The sequence below is a fragment of the Myodes glareolus genome, chromosome 16, assembly GCF_982192425.1.
Source record: "Myodes glareolus chromosome 16, mMyoGla1.1, whole genome shotgun sequence".
NCBI classification, from domain to species: domain Eukaryota; kingdom Metazoa; phylum Chordata; class Mammalia; order Rodentia; family Cricetidae; genus Myodes; species Myodes glareolus.
Window position 1 is genome coordinate 22,347,597 of NC_142041.1, and position 24,179 is coordinate 22,371,775.

The 24,179-nt window shown below is 40.9% G+C and overlaps 1 protein-coding gene across 5 annotated transcripts in view; it reads right to left on the reverse strand.

The window, feature by feature from the left end:
• Positions 1 to 290: 290 nt before the first annotated feature.
• Positions 291 to 24,179, reverse strand: part of Fktn (fukutin) — a 72,626-nt gene continuing 48,737 nt past the window's right edge. For all 5 annotated transcript variants that reach the window (XM_048419893.3, XM_048419895.3, XM_048419894.3 and 2 more), the window contains one exon: positions 291 to 5,534. In XM_048419893.3, the coding sequence (XP_048275850.1) occupies positions 5,321 to 5,534 (214 nt within the window). In that variant the 3' untranslated portion in view covers positions 291 to 5,320. The remainder of the gene's footprint in view (positions 5,535 to 24,179) is intronic.

Sequence of the window (24,179 nt, forward strand, 5' to 3'; positions counted from 1 at the left end):
GGAGAAAGAGGGCAGGGTCAGGAGAAGCCATGTAGCCCCTCCGGAAACAGACGCCAGAACTCTACCTGGTAAACCACAGCCTTGTGGCGATACATAGATTAACAGAGATGGGTTAAATTAAGATAAAAGAGTTAGCCGGAAATATGCTTAAGCTATTGGCCAAACAGTATTGCAAATAATATGGTTTCTGAGTGCTTATTTCGGGGCTGAGCAGCAGGAAACTAACTAGCAGCCTCCTTACAACAAGTGGCTTTTATTTCTAGCTTAAGTTTCAAAAACACAAAAAAGCACAAGAGATTAAAAAATTTTATTAAACATCCCAAAGTAGATCATATATTACAAATCCTCAGAGTAATAATATTAAAAGTCTTTTCAGTAGTACCATAAACTATACCTGAAGACAAAAATCATGTAGGAAACTGGTATGCATACACGGAAATCCCATGTTTAAACATGAGATGGTCTAGAAAATTCACATACATGTTTTATAGTCATAACATGTTGACAGAGTCACACATTATTTGCATTCAATAAACTCATGCTTTGAACAAACTGTCAGAAGGTTGTAGAGCTTATAGTGTTTAAAGTGCATGGCAGGATATTTTATGTGACAAAGCTTTCCTATACACTCCTTCTTTGAAAGCTACTCAGAAGAAGTTCAGATAGCTGTGTGGGTCCTCAGAGAAATTCTATTAGGTTGGGTCTAGGAATTATAGGGGCAATTCTAGTCTAGGTGTTCTGAGGGAACAGAAACAAATTTCTCAGAAAATTTATATCTGCTTACTGGTCATATACAAAAGGACTCAACACTGAATTGGTCTGTTTGCCTACAATTGACTCTAATTAGTGTTTTGCTCTAATGTGAAGTAACTTACAACAGCATGACACACGCTGCTGCTTCTTGCCTAGCTTAGACACAAACATACATCTGTGGGCAGATGATTGACATGAGCATCATCTCCTCTGTCTCTGTCTCTGTCTCTCTTTCCTCCTTCCCCCTCCCTCAGTACAGGGTCTTAACACGGTAGCCCAGGATGCGTTGAAACTCACTGTGTAGCCCAGGCTGGTCTTCAACATGGTAATCCTTCTGCTCAGATTTCTGGTGATTTGTACTGACCCAGGCCTCACATATGCTGGGCAAGAAGTCTCCACTATCCACATCTCCATCCAGGGTAGGCAGTGAATAACTAGGCATTCCAAAGCTTTGGTTCTGTAGATTTATACAGTGATGTTTGCCACCTAAAACTAGAATACTGAAAAGCAAGTCCATAGCACATCAGGCACCAAATCTGAGAGCAAACTGGCCGGGCTTAGAAGAAAACAGTACATGGATATGCTCAGAAGACAGCGGCTTGGTCAGCTCAATGAAAACGCAGCTCTATTTACAGGTGGAGGTAATACGGCAATGACTCTCAGTTCATAAAGGACATAACCTGACCTGCACGGTGCAGACATACTAGGCTGTTTCACTACATTTACCTGTGTGCTGGAGAGGAGATGCAAGCACACTGTAGCCTACGCGCAGGGAGTCACAGGCAACTTGTGGAAATCAGTTTTCTCCTTGCACTGGATGGGTCCTGGGGATCACGCTCAATATAGCTTTGGTGACAAGGGCTTTTACCCACTAAGCCATCTCAGGGCCCCACCCCCAATTTTATTTCTAAGCAACTTCTGCCATGCAACCTTCTGAGAAGGCAGTGTATCCTCACCTACAATTTAAGTATCCTATTTAAACGATTACCAAGGAAACAGGAAGTAGGAAACGTACATTTCATAACTTAACCCTAGCCCTGAACTGGAGTACCTTATGTTTCATAACCCTTTAAAACATTTCAAGAGTCAGGAAACACAGGCTGATGTCTTCAGACATAAACGGTTCTATTTTCTGTAGACAAGGCTTTTTTTCCCAGATAAAGGTAGGAAGGTGTAACATGAGGGCCGGCTTGTTGGGGTTTCTGTCCCTCCTGGTACCCCAACAGCCGCAAGCAACAAAGAAAATCACACACAGGACTCCATAAGGTTATAAACTGATTGGCCCATTTGGTCAGGCTACTTATTAGTTCTTATGACTTATCTTAACCCATTATTCTGATCTATGTTAGCCACACGGGCTCAGTACCTTTTTCAGCTGTCAGCTTACATGTCGCCTCTTCAGTGGTCTGCACAGGAGTGGCAGAGGAACTTCTCTGCTTCCCAGAATTCTCCTGTTCTCATTGCATCATCTCTACTTCCTGTCTGGTTTTCCTGCCTATATTGCCTGCCTGGCCAATCAGCGTTTTATTAAAATATGATTGACAGAATACTGACAATTCTCCTGCATCAGGAAGGTAGCTTAAAAATTTTGGAAAAGAAAGAAACATTCCTCCTTAGCATCTTTTGTCACCTGAGGCCTTCAGTGGGGACTGGCAGGAGCACCCCAAAGGGCACGTCCCCGAGACACTGGAGTCAGGTGTCATGGAGGCCGCACTGAGAGCTGATCTCAGGTCTGCAGACAGCAGCAGACCAGAAGTCACAGAATACTTGCTGCATCTTGGCCTCAGCTGTTCTGTTCAGCTCGCTCCTTCCTGGGATTACTCACTAGCTGAGAAATAAGGCCAGAAAGAATGTTTCATTAAGTACACAGTGGCCACACTGCAGGCTAGCAAGGGAATCTGAGAAGCCAGTTCTCTAATGGCTCAGCTATTCTTAGATGGCCAGCTGTGGTTACTATTATTTTATCTCAGGGGCCAGATGTCAATAAGGCAGCCAAGAGCAGGGCATGTGCTCCATGTTTGGAAAAGTAGCTGGCTGTTGCACACTAAGAAAGTGTTTGCTTCTCAGGGTCGCTCTGGAGATATCCTTGGTTACATAACTACCAATAAGTATCTTCAAGTAAACCAGGCAATCAGACCAGAAAGCAGTCCTATAGAAGGACAGCTGGCATATTCAGGAAGGAAAGAAAAGTGATCTGAGAAGGTACAGGGAGTGAGCACACCTAACCCAAGGTCTCAGGACACCCAACAGAGTTCAAAGGCTAAGAAGCATAGGCTGGGCTGGAGAGATGGCTCAGTGGTTAAGAGCACTGACTGTTCTTCAAGAGGTCCTGAGTTCAATTCCCAGCAACCACATGGTGGCTCACAACCATCTGTAATGAGATCTGGCGCTCTTGTGGCCTGCAAGCATGTATATACACTGTATACACAATAAATAAATATTAAAAAAAAGAAGAAGCATAGGCTTCACTATGTCTGAATCATGGGATCATTTTCTGAAGCAGGCCTCACCTTCAAATTCTGGGAAAGGTTTTCATTTTCTCCAAGGAAGGATGGCACCCCAACATTAAAGACAATCAGAGGGAAGACATGATGTGGAGCTGCCCTCTGTGTAGGAAAGAACATATGAAACCTCTGACCATGGCCAAGATAGCTTGTACTCTGGACACTGCCCAACCTTGAACTTCAAAGATGGATACAAACAAAGCAATTTGAACAGGAGTACGTTGGCTCCCCTGGCAGAAGATGAGGGCTCTCAAGAAACACAATGTGAGTGCTCCTACTTCTGGATACTGAGTACAACCCAGTGGGCCTCTTCAGATAGGGGGTTTCTCAAGAACACTATTATTATATGCTGTATTTCTGGTGCACAAAAAAAAATGAAATTAGGGTTGGCTATCTAAAACGTGGGTAAATAGAATGTGGACTTATTTTCTAGGAAAGAACTGTTTACGATCTATAATTTGGGGGCACATTTGCTAATAATTATAAAGGTCCCTGAAAATCTGATTATGATGGTCATGATGAGACTCAGTTCCCTGCATGGAGGATACATCCTCACAGACTGTTGCTTATTGTCTATCAAAGAGTTCTCACCTTGATTTTGAAATTTGGAAGTGGGTGGCTTCAAGTCACCTCCCAAGTTTTTTGTTTGTTTGTTTGTTTGCTTTTAAAATTCTGGCAGCCATTCCCTTAGACATTCTGGTTTTCATTTTAGTAACTATAGTTTCAAAGGAAAATCTGTCAGGCTGCCATGGACGCATCCCTAAGCAGAGAGTAGAGAACCCCCTCTTCCAGGCAGCATTTACTGTGCCAGACTCCCCTGCATCTCTCGCTTAGAGCACATGGCGTAAGTACAGGTAAATAGAGGGCACAGCTACTCACAAGTGTATTTTGTGTGAAGAAGAAGGAGGTCAAGGGTCCAGCAGGTGTAGTACTTGGTAAAAAGGAAGTCTATTACACTCAGCAGAAGGAAAATCTAGGGATGGACATAGCTTTAAAAGCAGTGATCCAGAACAAGGAAGAGTTACCAGGTTCACATTAAGCCTTCATTATGGACACCTGAAGTAGTATTGGATAGAAGAACAGTCGCATCTTTATTCTAAATAAAATAGTGTGTAGACTATATATTAAAGAAACAGAGTTAGGGTTGATACATAAAGGGTCTATTTAGAAACCTCAGAGTGTTTCTATTAGTATTTAGTGTCGACATTAAATAAAGGGTAGAAGAGTTCCAAGTTCAAAAAATAAAAAACACCCATGAATTACTCCTATTTTTCAAATCTAAGAGTGATCAAGAATGAAATAAGGAAAGTAAGCCTTGGGAAATCACAGCTTTCAGACAGCATGACTGAGAGACTCAAGAGCGTGTGCTACTGCAGGTCAGCGAAGGCGTTCCTATGATGTCGGAAACATAAGCCTCATGTAGGCATCAACTTCTCACTTCAAACATGAAAATATGCATCCTGACAAGGCTTGAAATTGGCTCTCATCTCCCTTCATAAATCGCCCTGTGTTTTAAGCCAACTGTGGTAGAAATGCTTGTAAGACGAGTCTGCCACTATCTTTCTCTATGCAACATAAAGTCTGATCACTCACTGAAGTACTAACTCTCATTCCGCAGTCTCAAAAGCGGCATGAATGCAACAGCTTAACTCCAGAGGACAGGCAGGAATGAATGATTCCTAACTAATGTACTCCTCCTTAGCTCTGAATGATGAGCTCACTTTCCAGCATAAATATTACTCAACATTTTAAGAATCATTATGGAATACATCGTAACGTACATCAGCTCTTCAGAGGGTGGGGGACATTCCCTTAAAAGACTGGAGTGCTTACCAATCTGACAGGAGAGAGGCAGCATTTGCTCATTCATCTTTGCCTGTCCACCAGAACCTAGTATTTCACCCAGTGTAGAAACTCCTCAGGAATTGTAGAATGACAGCCGATTAGATAGTCCACTTGTCATTTATCTTCTTTGGCTCTCATATGCAGCAAAAAGACAGAGGTGCTTTGAAGAGTTACCCATCTTCTTGTTGTGGGAAATCTCCCTCCTTAACTTTGTATTCTCAGTACAACTGGATAACCTCGTCCCACTCAGAAATAGGCCAGATCCCATTGGGCTGAACATTTGGGGGTGAACTCTTCCAGTCCCATGTCTTCACAGGAATCTTCCAGGTCTTACCATAGTTGGCTTCAATGTAGTCAACTGTTTCACAGGGAACGTGGACTTTCATGTCTGCAAACTCCGTCCAACACAGTGTGAACTTGGGAAACAGGTACCTGCAGCAAAACAAGGGCGGGCAGGGAGCATGAGGCCAAGTAACCCAACTGCTGTGCATACCTTCTTGGCTGAGGGACATCCCTTTCCTATTAAGCAGATTTGGGGAGAGAGTTGGCATCTATTTTTTTATCTGCTCAGCACTCCTTTCTTCTTTAGGGGTTTACACCCTCATCTTCCTCTTCAGTTCTGCATTGCCACGCACCGCGGGCCCCATCTGTGCTCTATGCGCTAGAACCCAGTTTGAGAGCTTCGGGCAAGGGGCTGGAAGTTGAGAATACACATGCAGAGACAGACTGACACACAGACCTTCCAACACTGGTACCAAAAAGCCCTCTTTAATAGCACCATGGAGGCTAAAATACCTGGCATTCAATGGCCAACAGGTGAAAATCCCATCCTCTGATCCTCTAGGCAAAGCACAGCTTTAGTCACTTCCATTAGAAGGCTCTAGTAGGGAAGAGCAGCTGAAGGCCAGGACTCAATTAGTCCCAACACTGCATCCATCTGAAGGGAAGCTAATCCCATCCATAAGCTCCAGAGATGAGAAAAAAGACAAACCAACCAACCTAAACAGAACCTAGGCCTGGCTAGTAAGTTATGGTGATTACTTCAGAGATGGGAATACACCAAAATTAGGCAAACTGAAGTCAGTCCCGGGACTTTTTTAGGAAACCATGGGAAAGAGGTGTCACAACAACGTTTCCACAGAATGGGAGGAAGTGGTCATTTTCTTCTCTCATACAATCTGGTGTTCCAAGGGACAAGGACTGATCCCAACAGCACCCCCTATGTTTTTCCTCCGCTCTAGACACAATAAAACTGTACCTTCTACCCTTGTTTCCTCTAAATTCTAAAGAACATCTTTAAACTTCTTGGGAGGGGAAGGAACGAGGATCAGGAGTTCAAGTCCAGCTTCAGTCATTTACTGAGTTCTAGGGCAGCCTGATCTACATAAGACACTGTCTCAAAAAAAAACAAAGTATTTAAGTAGATCCTTTGAATTAAGTAAATTATATATGCCATATCACAAAGGAAAGTTAAAAGCAGCGGCCTGTTTCCAGTTACATAGCTCTATATTCTGGGCTGGATTCTCAATGAGAACGTTTTTTGCTTTATAACTCAGAAAGAACTTTCAGTAAGCAAATCTGAAATGGCAATAATGGGATCAAACGTTTAATATACCAGAGAATTAAAGAGAGAGTAAAGAACCGGAGAAAAGGGATCTGACTGCATTTGGTTATCATGTTTTACCACCAGGTGAACCCCAAGAATGAATTCGACTTTTGAATACCTTGTTTCGCCACGAAGCAAACACAAAGCCATACATGAAAGTGTGTCTGAATACATTCTAAAGAAAGCAACAAGTCCACTACAAAGGCCAGTAGGTACTGGCAGTTAGCGGGCAGTGCCAGCTGGCATCTATGAAAAGACAGCCATAGAAAATCTCATTGCCAAGAAAGAAATCAGATCCTGCTTAGAGCCACCACCTGCTGGGCCCAGTTTCCCCGTGCACACTCATATCCACGGAATGACTTATTTTGTCAGGAGACACAGCTATCCGTCTTCAGTCTCCACCCCCACAACCACTTGCTGGTCAGCAGAATGTCCACCTGCCCCACACTATCAGGTTGACACAGTGAACCCGAATTGAGACAGACACGATCTACCTAGTAACAGCCACCAGGAAGCGTCTCCCTTATTATCAGCCTTTAGTCTCATCTAAGAGCCGAGAGAGGAAAGACACAGCTCGAGGACTCACGCGATATAATACTACAGATTACAAAAGTAGAGCTTGGAACAGTGAAGAAGAACCTGAGAGCAAACCCCAAACACTTAAAATATAGAAACAACGTGAAAACCAACAGTTCCACTCTAATGTTAACTTTTGTTCCTAACCAAATACCTAGACTGTGATTTTTATTTCTCTACTCATTTTCAATCCATTCAGCCAAAGAGTACCTTGGCTTCCCAGGAGAATAGGAAAGATAAACAATCCATAAAATGTGGTAACTGTAAAGTCAGACCATGGAGAGGAGGGGGGCAGAAAGTCACACAGAACAGCGCATGTGTGGACTTTGCCTGGGTTACCAGTAAATAATGACTGATACTAAATCTCTCAGTGTTATCTTGGGTTTAAAAGCTACGATGAAATCTGGCACAGAGCAGTCTGTACTTTAAAGCCTTAGGGAGAGATTCAAAATTCGAACAGATTTAAATTTAGACTAAGGCACCCTAAATCAGGATACAAATTTAAGGGTTCTTACTATTGCAAAAACATCTCCCATCTGTCTCCTAACTTGAACCACTTCACTTCATTCCACTTTTGCCAAAAACAGCAGTTAGAACAGTTGCTACACTGAAGAGTGAGCTAGAGTAGGATATTTTTATTTTCTTCCAAAAATTTTAAAACAAATAGAGCCACTTTGGGGTGGTTAGAACAATCTTACCAGCTCAATTGCCCAATCTTTGAACATAATTGCTAAATGAGAAGGAAGGGTCCCCGGCACTCTAGAGCAGTGTGTTTACTGGTGCTAATTAAAGAGGCTAAGCGAGACAAAAGCCATCTACAACTGACCTGCCCTTTCAAAATTTAAGTCTGCACTACACACAGTCGCAAGAGCACAGCCAAACTCCCTAGCCCCACCCCCGAATTTCTCTCAAAACACAGTTTCTCCCATTAGCATCTTATATTGGCTTAACCTCCCAATTTATCTGCTATTCCAGGGCCTAAACGCTAGCATACTATTTAATAGAAGCATCCAACACACGCTGCTTTTCTGATTATAATGGGAAAGCTTCTCAAGTCTCACCATTGAACATGATGTTCACGCTAGGTTTCCACTATCTTCCCTTCATCAAATCAAGGCAATCCCATATCCCCCCTAATTCAAATTTCCTTAAAAGATCTTTGGCTAACTATGAGAATGCATGTGTTTTATGTAATCAGTTCAGCTGTTACTTTACCTCCCCTACCCTTGCGGCAGTGCTAGAGATGGATTGTGAGGCCTTGTGCCCTGGGAAGTGTTCTCTTCAACCCATCAAGGTAAAGGATCACACTACTGCCCGTGTGCTATGCAGCTATTCTTTTAGCATGCTTAACATGTTCACTGTGCCATTTCCTTCCATGTTCAGGTTTTCTGAGTCTCATGCAGTGAGTGACTCGGCTGCTCTCTTCTTGGGTCTACAAACAGGCTCTGTCCCCTGCAGACAACTTACGTGTGAAGGCATGACGGACAGTTTACTCTCTGTAAACCATGTATGTCTTAGTAGCTTCTGGAAGGGAAGAGAAAGGCTTTCTGGAATTCAGCTTCTTGACTGGGTATAGGCTGTCGGGATCTTCCTGAGTTGATTCTTGTTGATCTTTTTCTACTTTTACCATTTTCATATCTTCCCGCAATGGCTATAATGGTTGATCTAAGGTCACCCACAGCATTTTCTTTTATTGGCAGTACAACATAGTAAGAGGTATGAAATGTCATACATACATCTTGGGCTTGGGAAATAAATATTATTTTTATTTATTCCATTTCTCCTCTCCACTGATCTTTTATATTATTTATTTGTTAATTTCTTTTGAGTTGCTTCCTTTATTTTCCCCAGGCAAACCTCATTAATCATTTATACTTATCTTCATGTGAATCCTTATGTTATACAAGTATTAAAAAATTATCTTTATGTATATGTGTATGCATGTGGGGGGTGCCCCCAGAATCTAGAGGGGGTCAGATTTCTTGAAGGTAAAGTTACAGGCCGTTGTGTGGTGCGGGAGAATTATCTGTATTCTGTCAATCATATTTTAATAAAATGCTGATTGGCCAGGCAGGCAGTATAGGCGGGAAAGCCAGACAGGAAGTAGGGGTGGAGCAAAGAGACTGGGAGTATTCTGGAAGTAGAAACTCTCTCACCACTCCTGGGCAGACCACCGAAGAGGCAACATGTAAGCTGTCACATTGAGAAAGGTACTGAGCCCGTGTGGCTAACATAGATAAGAATAATGGGTTAAGATAAGTCATAAGAATTAATAAGTAGCCTGACCTAATGGGCCAATCAGTTTATAACCTGATGTAGACTCTGTGTTATTTTCTTTGGGAATTGCCGGCTGTAGAGTACCGGGTGGGACAGAAACCCCAACAAGCCGGCCTCTCGTGTTACATATGGTGCCAACATGTGGACAACTGTATCCACATAAAGCCTGAGATAGCTTGGGAAGTAATTCTAGAACAAAATAACAGCATTATGCATGGTTTCTTGGTAGCAACAATTTCTCTGGTCTGCTCTGCTTGCTAGAGACAAGCAAGCACTCTCATCTAAGAGAGGCTTCCTGACTCAGCTTTAGCTGCAAAAGCCTGGAGCTCATTAAGAGGTCCTGCCACGAAACACTTAAATGGTGTTGATCAAAAGCTTAACGCATGCTTTTCGGTTTTCAGCTGTAGCAGGAAAAAAGCTGCACTGTTTTAAAATGCCGGCTTTCTGGGCTGTCCTGCCAGGACAAACTCTGACTCCTGCAGGCAGGCAGTCCGACTGAGTGTGGTCTGTGAGCAGAATGATGCAGCTTGCTTGCTAGCAAGGACCTTGAAACACGACAAGTTGTGGCAGTGAACACAGCTCTGGCTGGTATCTCAGCTATGAGTCTGGAAAGCTAAGGAATGAGCTGGATCTAGCCGTCAAAGCCACAGCTCTCCATATTGCTTAGTAAATTAAAGACTCATATGGTCAGAAAAAAAAATATACAGTAAAGAGAGATTCAAAGAGGAAGAAAACCTCTAAATGGTTTACAGTGTGTATATGCAGGCTAAAAGTTAAAGTTCTTAAAGTTAAAAGGAAAGAAAGAGAGTAGTTGGGTGTGGTGGTACACACCTTTAATCCCAATGCCTGGGAGGCAGAGGCATATTGACCTCTGTGACTTCAAGGGGCAGAGGTAGATTGACCTCTGTGACCTCAAGGTGTGGTGGTACACACCTTTAATCCCAATGCCTGGGAGGCAGAGGCAGAGGGCTCTCTGTGAGTTCAAGGACAGCCTGGTCTACAGAGTTATTCCAGGACAAAGATATATACAGAGAACCCGTCTCAAAAAGCCAAAAGTTAAAAGTAAAAATAAAAGAAATAGAGGTTGAAATAAAGCCGCATAAAGATGGAAAATACACAGAGAATCTTGATACTGTGTGTTATTATGCTCTCTTTGAATTGTTTGAATGCTGAGGAAGGAGCAACAGTTGATATAAGACTGTTGTTTATAAATGCTGCTGAACTAACCCAAGATAGGCATTTTGAAAATACCTTGGCTTCAAATTTGAAGTCAAAAGGTATGTTACTTTGGAGAAGAGATTTTGCTTTTGTTTCCACAGAAAATGAGAGGCTCTGGATTTATTTAGAGTTAAGAAAAATCACCTTTGACCAAGGGCGGCCACCTGAAAAATCTCCGGTAGGAACAGATGGCCCAGATGACATAGTTCCACATCCAGAACAGATTCAAGACTACTGCCTGAGATGATCAAGACTCACAGGATACTTCAGTCAGGACTTGATTATAACTCTAAATTTTCTTTAGATCCCCTTAAGACTATCAGCGCCCCCAACCAGCAGGAAGTAGCCTGAAATACTACGCCCACATTCCCAACAAATGGATTATGGGTATTTTTCCTTTGTTTAAAAAAAAAAAGAGAGGGAAATGGTGCGGGAGAATTATCTGTATTCTGTCAATCATATTTTAATAAAATGCTGATTGGCCAGGCAGGCAGTATAGGCGGGAAAGCCAGACAGGAAGTAGGGGTGGAGCAAAGAGACTGGGAGTATTCTGGAAGTAGAAACTCTCTCACCACTCCTGGGCAGACCACCGAAGAGGCAACATGTAAGCTGTCACATTGAGAAAGGTACTGAGCCCGTGTGGCTAACATAGATAAGAATAATGGGTTAAGATAAGTCATAAGAATTAATAAGTAGCCTGACCTAATGGGCCAATCAGTTTATAACCTGATGTAGACTCTGTGTTATTTTCTTTGTTGCTTGCTGGCTGTTGGGGTACTGGGAGGGACAGTAACCCCAACAAGCCTGCCCCCTCATACTACAGTTGTGAGCTACCTAATCAGGTTCCAGGAATGGAACTCATGTCCTTCTCTAGAAGAGCAGCAAGCGCTCTTAACCACAAGGCAGCTCTCCAGACTCCAGTTTTACGAGTACTTTTCAAGGCTATCCATTTGTATTTCCTCCTTTATATCCTATAGTGATGTCCTTCTGTTTATGTGCTGCTGTTAAGGTCTCTGTAAACCCTAAAATACTTCGCTCAACAGAAAGCAGGCAGCAGTTTGAAGAAAACTATGGCCTAATTCTCTAAATAAATGTTTATAAATGTTAATTTTCATTTAAAAGGGGTTGGATATAAATCGCTAATGGTCACAGTATATCTTTTTTTTTTTAAAAAATAGAAGAGATATGATATAGAGATGAAGACTTTGTATTGGTATGGATCTTGGTCTATTGATACAAATTTAAGGTCAATTTTGTTATATGTATGTCTGTTCTTGTTTAAGGTATTATGTTTAGACAATTCATTTAAAAATGTAATGTATAATTAAAAATTGCAGATTAACAGGTAGTCATTTATAATAGTTAAACTTGTGGTCATGTTAGTTAAGCTTTCTAGATATATATAGAGAGATATATTTCAGTTAGATAAATGATCTTCAACACTTCAAAGACCTACAGAATATTTAAAACATTTAAATATTTTCCCCTGTGGGAAATAACTTTAATTTGAGAATTGTGCATTTTCTTTCCACATATTCTGCTTTGAAATAGGAAATGGCATTGTAATCCATTTTTCACTACAAATAAAATATTACAAAATATTTACAGGAAAATATTAAAAATAACTCAAACATAAAAGTCAAGATGAAATAAACCTTCTTCTCTCCAGAAATCTCTACTTCAATGCCCACAGCAGAGTCAAACAAATACCTAAGACCTCTCTGAGATAATTCCCAAAAATGGAGAGGGGAAGAAAGGGGCTAAAGAGTTTTCTTTTTTAATATTTTTTAATTTTATTACGTATACAATATTCTATCTGCGTGTATGCCTAAAGGCCAGAAGAGGGCACTAGATCTCATGACAGATGGTTGTGAGCCACCATGTGGTTGCTGGGAATTGAACTCAGGACCTTTGGAAGAGCAGGCAATGCTCTTAACTGCTGAGCCATCTCTCCAGCCCCCATTTAAATATTTAAAACATTTAAAATGTTTTATGAATTTAGAATTTTCTTGACAGTGAGATATGTCTTCTTCTGGCAGCACCAATTACTTCAGACAGGTTGATGGGCATTGAAAATAATTGTTATGGAATTTGCCTTCAATGTGACAAGGCTAGTCATTTGGGCAAGAAACTGCTCTTTCCTGGACTGTTTAATGGTATGTTGTGAGAACTAGACATGCAGGACCCATAGAAAAGTAAGAGTCTCGGTCAATTCTAGAATTTTGGAAGTTGCTTATAATATACTTCCTGTTTACTTAGGATATTATATCCTTCTGGAGTCTTTGATGGAGTTGAAGACTATGTAGTTACAATTATAGCTTTCCTTAGTTATGATAAAAGATAAATTAGATGTGAAACTTTAAACTCACAAAGATATGATAGAGTATTTTTCTTAATTTGCCAAAGGTAAATGAACTAAACATTGTAACTGTAATTCTTGTTTGATACCTGTTTTGCTATATGCAATTTTACTATGTTAAAGTTAAATCTTCTTTTTTATCTAGACAGAAAAGGGGAAGATGATGTGGTATGTCCTTCTGGATATATGTTGCTTTTATTGGTTACTGAATAAAGCTGTTCTGGCCAGTGTCTTAGCAGAGTACAGCCAGGTGGGAAATCTGAACAGAGATATATATAAAGAGAAGAGATATATATAGAGAGAGAAAGTGGAGTTAGGGAGATGCCATGTAGCTGTCGTAAGAGGCAGACGCCATGCAGCTGCCCAAGAAGCAAGAGATGACAAACCATGAGCCTCATGGTAAAATACAAAATAATAGAAATGTGTTAATTTAAGATGTAAGAGCTAGCCAGGTATATGCAGGAGTCATCACCAGTGTTATAATTAATATAGTTTCTGAGTGATTTTTCGGGTCTAGGTGGCCAGGAAATGAATGAACAGTCTTTGACTACACTATAGGTTTCTGAATGTTGTATATTCATTATCTCAGTTAAATGTATATTGTATTTTCTACTATATTTCCTTTTTAAACACATTTTAATAGAACATACTTAAAAGTTTCCACAGATTTAAAAATATCTTTAAATTGGATTCTTTTTTGTTTTTTGTCTTTGTGTGTGTCTGTGTGTCTGAACTCTGGTCTTCTTGATTGCATGGTTAAGTGTCTTAACAACTGGACCATCTCCCCGTACCCCTTCTGGTTTTTTTAATATGTTGCTGTGAGACCTAGACTTTCTTAGCCTTTCTGTATTTGTAGATGTCTTTATTTTCATCTCACTCATGAGCATGACTTTACTATTTGTAGCATTCCAGGCAGATAGATAGCTTTTGGCGGAGGCTGGTATGTCACCTTTGACCTGTATTACTGCTAAGGCACACCTGGGGCTCTTTGTTAAAACCTCAGACTTTCAATCCTCCTGACTTAGCCTCTTAAATGCTGGCTGGGATTACAGACAGGATCCAGTACGATCAGCTACAAGTCCTTTTTGTTTCTTTCATATTAATATATATGACAAGGGGCTTCATTATGACATTTTTATACTTTTCATTGTCAATTTTGTATATGTTTAACAATCTTGCTCTTACACACTCATCTAAGAATTAGACTCAACTCTTGAAAAAACCAAAGTTATAGCACACTGCCAAGTATCTTTTTTAAAATTGTCAGTTGGGCAGTGGTGGTGCACAACTTCAATCCCTGAACTTGGAAAGCAGAGTTAGGTGGATCTCTAGGTTCAAGGCCATCTTGGTCAACATAGTTCCAGAACAGCCAAGGCTACATAGAGAAATCCTGTTTCAAAAATCTAAGAAACAAACAAACAAATAAAAAGAAAGCAAAATGAATTGTTAACTTCTGTGTACAAGTCTTTTAGTGAAAATATCTCTACGTCTCTTTAGATACTAACAAATTAGCATGCTATAGAATTATGTTTAAATAAAAAAATATAGTCGGGCAGTGGTGACACATCCCTTTAATCCCAGCACTTGGGAGGTAGAGACAGGTGGATCTCTGTGAGTTTGAGGCCAGCCTGTTCTACAAGAGCTAGTTCCAGGACAGGAACCAAAGGTATAGAGAAACCCTGTCTCAAAAAACAAAAACAAAACAAAATAAATAAATAAATGAGTTTTAAAAAATACAATTTTACTTCATATAAAAGTTTTATAGTAAAATCTCTTTAGAAACCAAAGTTCACCTTAGAAAAAACTGCCTCTTTAAGATTCCCTCAGTCTCCCATCTTACCCCTGCTCCTCACTAGCTGTCAAGAGATTCAATTAAGGAAACCTATGGTATAATCGGTATATTGCAAAATATGAAGGTACAAATAGAGCAGGAGATGAGATCATTTTTGAAAAGCCAATGATTTTACTACTCATTTAAAGAAAAGACTCAAGTATGTCTGTTAGCGCTGCGGCTGTAAGTGCTGCAAAGACCCAAGTGCTTCCTGAGCGCTGTAACCACAGGGGTGCAGGCGGCACCAGGCCCTGGAGCTGGGAGTCTATGAGGAACAACGCTACCCCTAACGCTAACATCGCGAGAAGCAGGAAGACTGACAGTAACCAGAATGACTACTTTATTGTTTAAATTGTCCAAAGATGCCAGGTTGCATCAAATCACTCCCTGTGTGCCACCCATCACCCTTACTAACCGGAAAAGGGCTGATTTAGTGTGCAGCAGCATTCAGGTCTCACTCTGCCTGCTGGTTTATCAAGACTGACTTCATCTGTCACTTAGGACAGATAAATTAGCAAAATACTCTAAGAGCCATGAAAGAAAAACCTCAGGGAGGGAGCTCTACAGAAACTTGGAAAGAAGGGAGATCCTTTCTTCAGAGACACTAATCTTACAGAGGCCGCTCAAGGCCTCTGACTCAGCAGGGCTGGGACGGGTAATGATGATGACAACCTGGGAACACCAGTGCCATTTTTAGAATCTTGGACAAAAATCCAGTATCCAAAGTCAGGAGTCTAATGTAATGTGATACACTGGAGTGACTCTTCGAACAGAGAGAGAACACCAGCAAGGAAAAAAAAAAAAAAAAAACTAGGACAGTATGGAGTTTAAACTTGATCATTATTTTCTGTTATCTAAAAAACACTATTGTCTAAAAGACAACCTAGAGTATCTCAAAACAGGAAAATACTTTGTAAAAGAACACCAGACGTAGTGAACATAACGACCGATCACACAGAATTACAGTGAAAAGAAAAAGGACGAATTGGAAGACGTTTCCACTATATAGAAGCTACAGTTAGTGAGAAAGAGGCTGACACCTCCAACAGGAAAACCAGGAAGATATTTAATAGGTCGTCACACAACAGAGCATCTAAATGGCCAATAAGTATGGACAAGTGGAAATTAAACCTACAGTATGGTAATAACACACTTAACCCAAACAGCTCAAAATCAGAGAGGACCAAGAGCTGACGAGAGCGTGCAGCAGAGGGAATCTTATGTCACGGTGACGGCAGTGTAAAGCCACGGAGAAGCAGGATTCATAAGGTGAAATGGCTATCTCTTATGACCAAGTGACCCTCAATCATAAAATTATCTAGTTGCTACTTCATAACTGTAATTTTGCTACTGCTACGAATTGTAATGTAAACATCTGATATGCATGATGATCTCTGGGAACCTCTGTGAAAGAGTTGTTCCACTTCCATAAGGGTTGTGACCGACAGGTTGAGAATCACTGATATAAAAGTTTCACACAGTGTTTAGCTAATATTTAAAATGATATAATCTAAAGCACTGTAATATTCCATAGCTGAATTTTGAAGTGTAGTCTAAATGCAGGGGTAGATGTGTGTCTGGTAGGACTAATTAGCCTATGGATTTGGAATAGTTGCCAGTTAATAACTCTGGCAATGTCTCATTAATAGCTAACTGATCTTGTTCTATGATAGATACCTTGTATTAATGAGAAGAAATAGGGGGCAAAAATGACTCAAAACAATTATCAATTTCACAATGACCATAGCTACAATGTGAAATTAAGTAACATAACAGCATCATTTACTGCTGGTAACTATCAAAGAAATTTAGTAACAATTTGGGAAGACAATCTGGCAACATATACCATAATTGTATTAATTTATTTCTCTATCCATATTCATTAATTCAACAGATACTGAGTGAGCATGGGGCTTAGCTCTAGGGATACTACATAATGAATGTGGCAAAACTGCTTAATGGATATTAAATTTCTTTGTATGATATATAACATGACCCTATTGATTTTTGCTTTATTTTTTACTCATACATATTAGTTATGTACATATTAATACAGTCCATGCACACAGCACGCACTGACCAAACGTAGACTCCCTTTCCCACCTACTGCAATCACTATTCCACAGTCACGATAACTTACTTTTTTCTTTTAGGTTAGAAATGTTATTTATTCATAAAGGTTTCATCTAGAGGATTATCTAAAAGTTTAAGTGTTTGCTTCAACTTAAATCATGTTAGGGTTAGTTCTACTGCCACATAACCAGTTACAGGTAGATGCAAACAAAACTGGTTTTATGACAAAAAAATAGAACATTATTGCTTTTAATGAAATTAATTGAAGTGGTTTAAGGTTCCAGGGAACCAACAGCTCAAAAAATAATGGAAACAGGGGTTCACAACAAGTAATCCTTGTTTATAATCCTTGAATTGGGGTTATGATACACTAGGCTCTGAAACCTCACATGGATAAGTGTGCAGGAAGCTGTATTTTGCTCATTAAATATTTTCTTGTGAAATGTAAGCTATTGTATATTTTGCTTATTAAATAAGTTATTAATAGGTGAAGAATACTGCCTAGAAACTTAAGTTAGAAAACTTTAGTGGAATAATCAGAGCAGAAAAGCAATTAAACAAATCTATCATTAGACTTCTCCACATTTCTTCCAAGTCTACCTAACCAACTCCTCTATTTTAGGCCATGCTTGTTTTTTTGACAAGAACTTCAACTGGATATTGTACACAGTTCTGTAACTTTGCTTTTTGCTTACAGAATATTGCTACATTTATTTTACGGTCTAGTTTAAAATCTCACTAAGAGCAGAAACTAAAATACATTTGTATCAGCATCCCTAGTACAGAGCAAAGATAAAGTAATAGTTAACAAAAGAAATGAAGCAATAAATCACATAGGAGCTACACTTGGATTGGAGTGTGGTCTACAAAGGATGACCCAAAATTCTTTGAAGGTCTGTCCAAAGAACAAACATAAAACATTACAAGGACCCAATGCTACTAACCAAATAAAGAAAAGACCACCTGCTGCGGGATATTTGATCACACCGGGGCCCCCAAGTTTGCGTTCATTAAGTAAAACCTTGGGTCAAGAGAGAGCCAGAACTAGTTGACAGAGCAGTCACAGAGTTAGAGGAAGTCTGAAAAACACAGGGAAAGGCACAGGAGGTAGCAGGGAGGGACTTGGAGTCTGGTGGTCTTTTTGGTTTGGATGGCAGAAGGGAAGCTCTCTATCTGGGTTGCTGGCTAAGGAGGAAGGTCAGCTGGTGGCTCCTTGGCCTCTCTGAGCTAGCAGGTTTTCATCCCCATATCTGACTCTCGTGTCTTTACTGGCAAAATAGAACGCTAGAGACTTAGTTAAAAATGACATTTGGCCGAAGCAACAGCACTGGCCCTCAGCCTGAGCAGTGGGGCAGTATTTTCTCAAGTGTTTCATGAAGGGAGTATTTCCAATATGCGTGAGCTTAGTGACACTAACTGTATACAGAAAAAAAAAGTGAGCTCTGATGGAAAGTAAGGAGGTCTGTGAAACGCCATCTTCCAAGGACCACACAGTCATGGCAATTGTGAACTCATAGCAGCTGTGCTTACTGGCATGAGCAACATAAGGCAGACCCACTCACCAGTCAGCTATGAGTGGGGAAAGAGAATCATGCAGCCCAACCACTTATGGCTGAACTAATGGTAACTAAGATTCTGGGGCGGGGGGCATGGTACGCAGTTGTGGACCCATCAGTGGATCCACCAGGTTCTCACTGACAGTTCCAAGTGCATGGCCACACAGAGGACCATAGGCCCTAGTTAAATCTCTATGGGACACTAAACCAAAGTCACGAATATGGGAAAGTCACTTGTAGGGAAGGAGGCTGATGGACAGGGGTGGAAGATAACAGAGTAACCAGAGAGCCTTAAGCTGGGGAGAGAGCAACCAGAATGCATTACATACATTCATGAAATTGTGAAAGAACAGCATTTATTTGAAAAGGAGGAGGAAGAGAAGAACATGGCCTCTGAAATGACGCAGCCTAGCTCTGGTCTTGGCTCTGTTTTAATCTCCTCATTAGATAAAGGCAGCAGTATTCAAATCTCCATCACCAAGTTCCTGAAAGGGTTAAACAGGAAAGTACACATAAAAACATGGCATAGTAGCTACACACAGCAAGTACCCCATGAACACTTGCTCTTATGGCTGTGATCTCGGAAACACCCAGCGTCTATCCAGACCCTGATTCACATGGAGAATGCAAAGAATCCAATGCAATAGCTGTAGGAACTGAGAAGTTGTGAAATGAAAAAATACAGTTTTTTTCAACTTTTGAACCCTACTTCTATAGTGACTGGAACAATTTACAGTCTACTATAGCCTCTGCTCTGTGGCTAATAGTGGTAACTCTAATGAAGATTTATAATGAAAAGGAGCAAGCTGAGTGAGGTAAATTACAAAAAGTAAATTTTGAGAAAAAAAAAAGCACCAGGAAGTGGAATGGATCCACGTCCTGTCCTGAAGGAGATAAATGGATTAAGAATGAAATATAGGGAGTGGTGACCTCAGGGCAAGATCCCACCCAGTAAGTTCACAATTTTCAAAAAGGAAGGAAAAGCTTAGAGTTGGCCATGCTAGGGCTCACCTTTAATCCCAGCACTAGAAAAGCAGAGGCAGGCCGCTCTGAGTCTGAGGTCAGCTTGGTCTACAGAGCCAGTTTCAGGTCAGCCAAGGTCAGGCAGTGAAGGACAGAAAGCTGGTGAAGATGTGACTGAACGAGGGGGCCATGTTCCAATCCCAGCCAGCAACAGAACTTGGCAGTTTTGCCACATGGCTCTGGCTTTAGAGTTAAGGACAGCAAAAACTGGTTATGGAATTTGCCTCCATTTCTAACGAAAGTCTCTGAGGCCAGGTATGTGTCTGTGATGTCCCTGAAGGGAGGCCTAGGAGAACATGTGAAGCTGTCAACTTGAAGCCTGGATTGCCTTGGAGAACCCAAGATGTTGGAGATGCCAGAGTCATGGAATAGCTGCCAAGGAGAGCTGCTAACAGGGAGTGGAACCGGCCCAAGAAAAAGAAGTGTGTTGTAGTCAATAAAGCTGAATGGAGTTGGAGATCTGAAGAGCATTTTGACATTCAACATGGAGATGCAGAGTTTGGAGTTTGCCCAGCTGGGTTTTGGTCTTGCTTTGGTCTAGTATTTCCTCACTATCATCTTTTCCCTATGCTGGAATGGTAATATATATCCTGCGCCATTATGCTCAAAGTATGTGATCTGCCTTTTGGGTTTGATTTTATAGGGGATTACAGTTAAGAGACTGTATTAATCTCAGAAGAGCTTTGACCTTTAAACATTGTTGAGACATGATAGACCTATGGGGACTTTTAAAGTTGAACTAAACGCATTTTGCATTAAGATATTATGGGGGCCAGTGAATGTGGTAGTTTGATGTAATTGGCCCCCTTAATCTCACAGGCTGTGGCACTATTAGGGGGTGAAGCTTTGTTGAAGTGGGTATGGCCCTATTGGAGGAAGTGTGTCACTACAGGGGCAGGCTTTGAGGTTTCCCATGCTCAGGAGGATACTGCCCAGTGTCTCAGTCGACTTCCTATTGCCTGCAAGATGTAGGACTCTCAGCTACTTCACTAGCACCATGTCTGCTTGCATGCCTCCATGCTCTCTGCCATGATAATGGACTGGACCTCTGAAACTGTAAGCCGGTCACCCCAAATAAATGCTTTCCTTTGTAAGAGTTGCCATGGTCATGGTGTTTCTTCACGGCAAGAGAAACCCTAACTAAGGCAATGTGAGAAAATAATTAGAAGCAGGACTAAGAGAAGGAAAGGGAACAAGAAAAAAGAGATTATGGGGATACCAAAATACACAATATGTTTAAAACAAAATGCCTTTATGAAACCTATCACAATACTCAATAAAAATATGCTAATAAAAATTTAAGAAGGAAAAACTTCCCACATAAACTGTGGACTAAGACAGCTTTACCTGTATATTCCACTGAATATGTGAGAAAGCAATGATGCTAATTAGGTGCAAACTCTGCAAGAACATTAAACAGATTATCCCCTCCCACCACCCCTCAAAAAAACACCTCTTCTTTGTTGTCACTTTTTATTACCGGTGATCTGAACTCTATAGATGAAAAACAAGTATGAAAAACACTGACAACGTTTTGAAAATGGAACAGATGCAGAACATCTATCTTTCAAAGGTGTAATAGCAGAAACAATGAAAGACTAATGGGAACTAAAGAAGTAAAGGCTGATGATACTCGGGAAGAGCATGCTCACCCAGAGGGGAACTAGTCAAATCAGCACGTGCTGAAGGTGCTGTGCTCTGTGCCAACCCAGCCCCTTATGAGTAACAGTAGCCGCAGTGACAATCTAGAAGTGGTGACGGAAGCTATTCAACGCTGACACGTACTTATAGCATGTCAGGTACAGGTATGATTCATCTATGCCATTAACTCAAGCATTTAGGCCAGAGTCAAACAAGCCTGAGGTCAAGCATGGCCCTGTTATTAACGGTCCATGGCCTGAGACAAAGTTACTTCACACCACTGTGCCTTAGCTTCCTCAAGCCTGAGCTGGTAGGAGAACACAGAATCCAAAGTGTAACAGAGGATTATCTAAGACTATATTCAGTGGAGAGTACCTAGCAGATACAGTAGTCACTACATCTTTACAGTTGCTGCTAATAGTAAAATTATTAAAACCCAGAATTCAAGGTATCAGTCAGAGGGATCAGTGGGAAGAGAAGCTTGCCATGGAGTTCCCCTCCTTAAAAAAAAAAGTTAAGTATTCTATAGTTTTAGGGGTTTTTTCAGCATGAATAACTTATGGGTTTAAAAACACACAACGACGACAACAACAACAACAACAACAAAACCCCAGTATTATAAAATTTGAAAACCCTCACACTAGTTTTAAGTTTCAGGTCTTCCCCTTTAGAAATGGCAGTGTGATAAAGCCTGTATTTCCTGAAAGTAAATAGTGCTGACAATGACATATGGCTGGGGAGTCTTCCAAAGAAATGGCTCCGCGCAGCCTTCCCCTGTTCTTTTCCCTGCCTTTTAAGGTCACAGTAACACGATAGAAAATCTGGGACGCACACCATCTGTCCAGACAGTTCCCTCACTGCTCACTTCTCCGTCAGTCAGAGAACTTCACACCTCCCAAACACTGTACTATACAGAGCAGCGGGAGTGAACGCAAGTGGTCTCTACCCAGAACGCGGCCGCTGAGATGAACACTTCTTCTGAGGACTGTGTTCTCAGATCCCATCAATGAGGAGAAATATTCACCCTTGACAGGAGATTTAAGACAAAAGACTGGCACTTTGACATGGCTTCCCGAAAAACAGATGTAGCGACTTCATATCGAGCTGATTAGATGGCACCTGATCGGAATTTCTCACAAGACCATGAAAGGGATCACTTTTTCTCACTATTACCGTGCTGGTGCTAACACCAGCTAATAGCGCTCTGGACATCTTGACACCCTTAAAATCCTTTCCATACAACACTATTTTCAATCCTTAGAACAAGGCTGCTTGACAATGTCTAACAGTATCTCCACTGAAGTGAAGACACCTTCTGTAGAGAACTTAACTAAAAACTGCTGAAGGCAGCAGCACTTGTAACATGTACAGGTGAAATTTAAAAGCTGGCTCTAGGATCTTAATTTGTGTGTGTGACGCCACCATATCTGAAACAAACTGGGGATGGCTAAGAATTTTAAAACAGAAATGAACTGAATCAGGAAAACATACTCAGGCTCACACACCTTTCTTAGAATCCTTCCTGCTTCCTTGTCTATTAAGTGCTCATCTACTTTGTTGTCCAAATTCATGAGCTTTTCATAAATAATATTCTAAAGGCATATTGTTTTCATTTTGGCTTATTTTGATCTTTTTTAAAAATTGTTTTTATTGAGCTATATATTTTTTTCTCTGCTCCCCTCCCTTCTTCTCCTCTCCTGCTTCTACCCTCTCCCATGGTCCCCACGCTCCCAATTTACTCAGGAGATCTTGTCTTTTTCTACTTCCCATGTACATTAGATCCATGGATGTCTCTCTTAGGATCCTCATTGTTGTCTAGGTTCTTTGGGATTGTGAATTGTAGGCTTTTTTGGTTTGTTTGTTTGTTTTGTTTTTTGCTTTATGTCTAAAAGGCACTTATGAGTGAGTACATAAGATATTTGTGTTTCTGGATCTGTATGACCTTAATTTCTATGGCATGCTACCTTACAAGGAAAAAACTCACTAAACTCTAATTTTGAAATTTCTATCATATTTTAAATAAATAAGCTGTAAACATTTCTAACACCAACTGTTACTTACTGTGCTGGATAGTCTTATGTCAACTTGACACAAGCCTAAGTCATCTGATAGCAGGGAACCTCAATTAAGAAAGTTCCTCCACAAGTAAACCTATAGGGCATTCTCTCTCTCTCTCTCTCTCTCTCTCTCTCTTTCTCTCTCTCTCTCTCTCTCCCTCCACCCCTCGCTCTCTTTTGTATTTTTGAGACAGGGTTTCTCTATAGCTTTGGAGCCTGTCCTGGAACTAGTTCTTGCAGACCAGGCTGGCCTCGAACTCACCTGCCTCTGCCTCCACTGCCCGGCTGTAGGGCATTTTCTTAATTAGTGATTATGGGGGAGGGCTAGGTCCATTGTGGGTGGGGCCATCCCTGGGCAGCCGGTCCTGTGTTCTGAAAGAAGGTAGGCTGACTGTAAACTGTCTTTATTATGTCTAGGTATGTCCCTTGTATCTCTGATTTTTCCAGAACTATAACATAAAGCAGTGTTGGATTTGTCAGAGGGTTTTTTGGCATCTAATGAGATGATCATGTGTTTGTTTGTTTTTCCTTTCAGTTTGTTTATATGGTAGATTACATTGACAGATTTTCATAAATTGAACCTTCCTTGCATCTCTGGGATTAAACCTACATGATTATGGTAGATGGTCTTTTTGATACGTTCTTAGATTCTGTTTTTGAGTTTTCTACTGAGTATTTTTACATCCGTGCTCATGAGGGACATTGGTCTATAATTCTCTTTGTGAATTTTTGTGTGCATACACTGAACCTGATAGGAGAAAGAGTGGAGAATAGCCTTGAATGCATTGGCACAGGGGACAATTTCCTGAACAGAACGTCAATACTGTAGGTACCAAGATCAACAATTAATAAATGGGGCC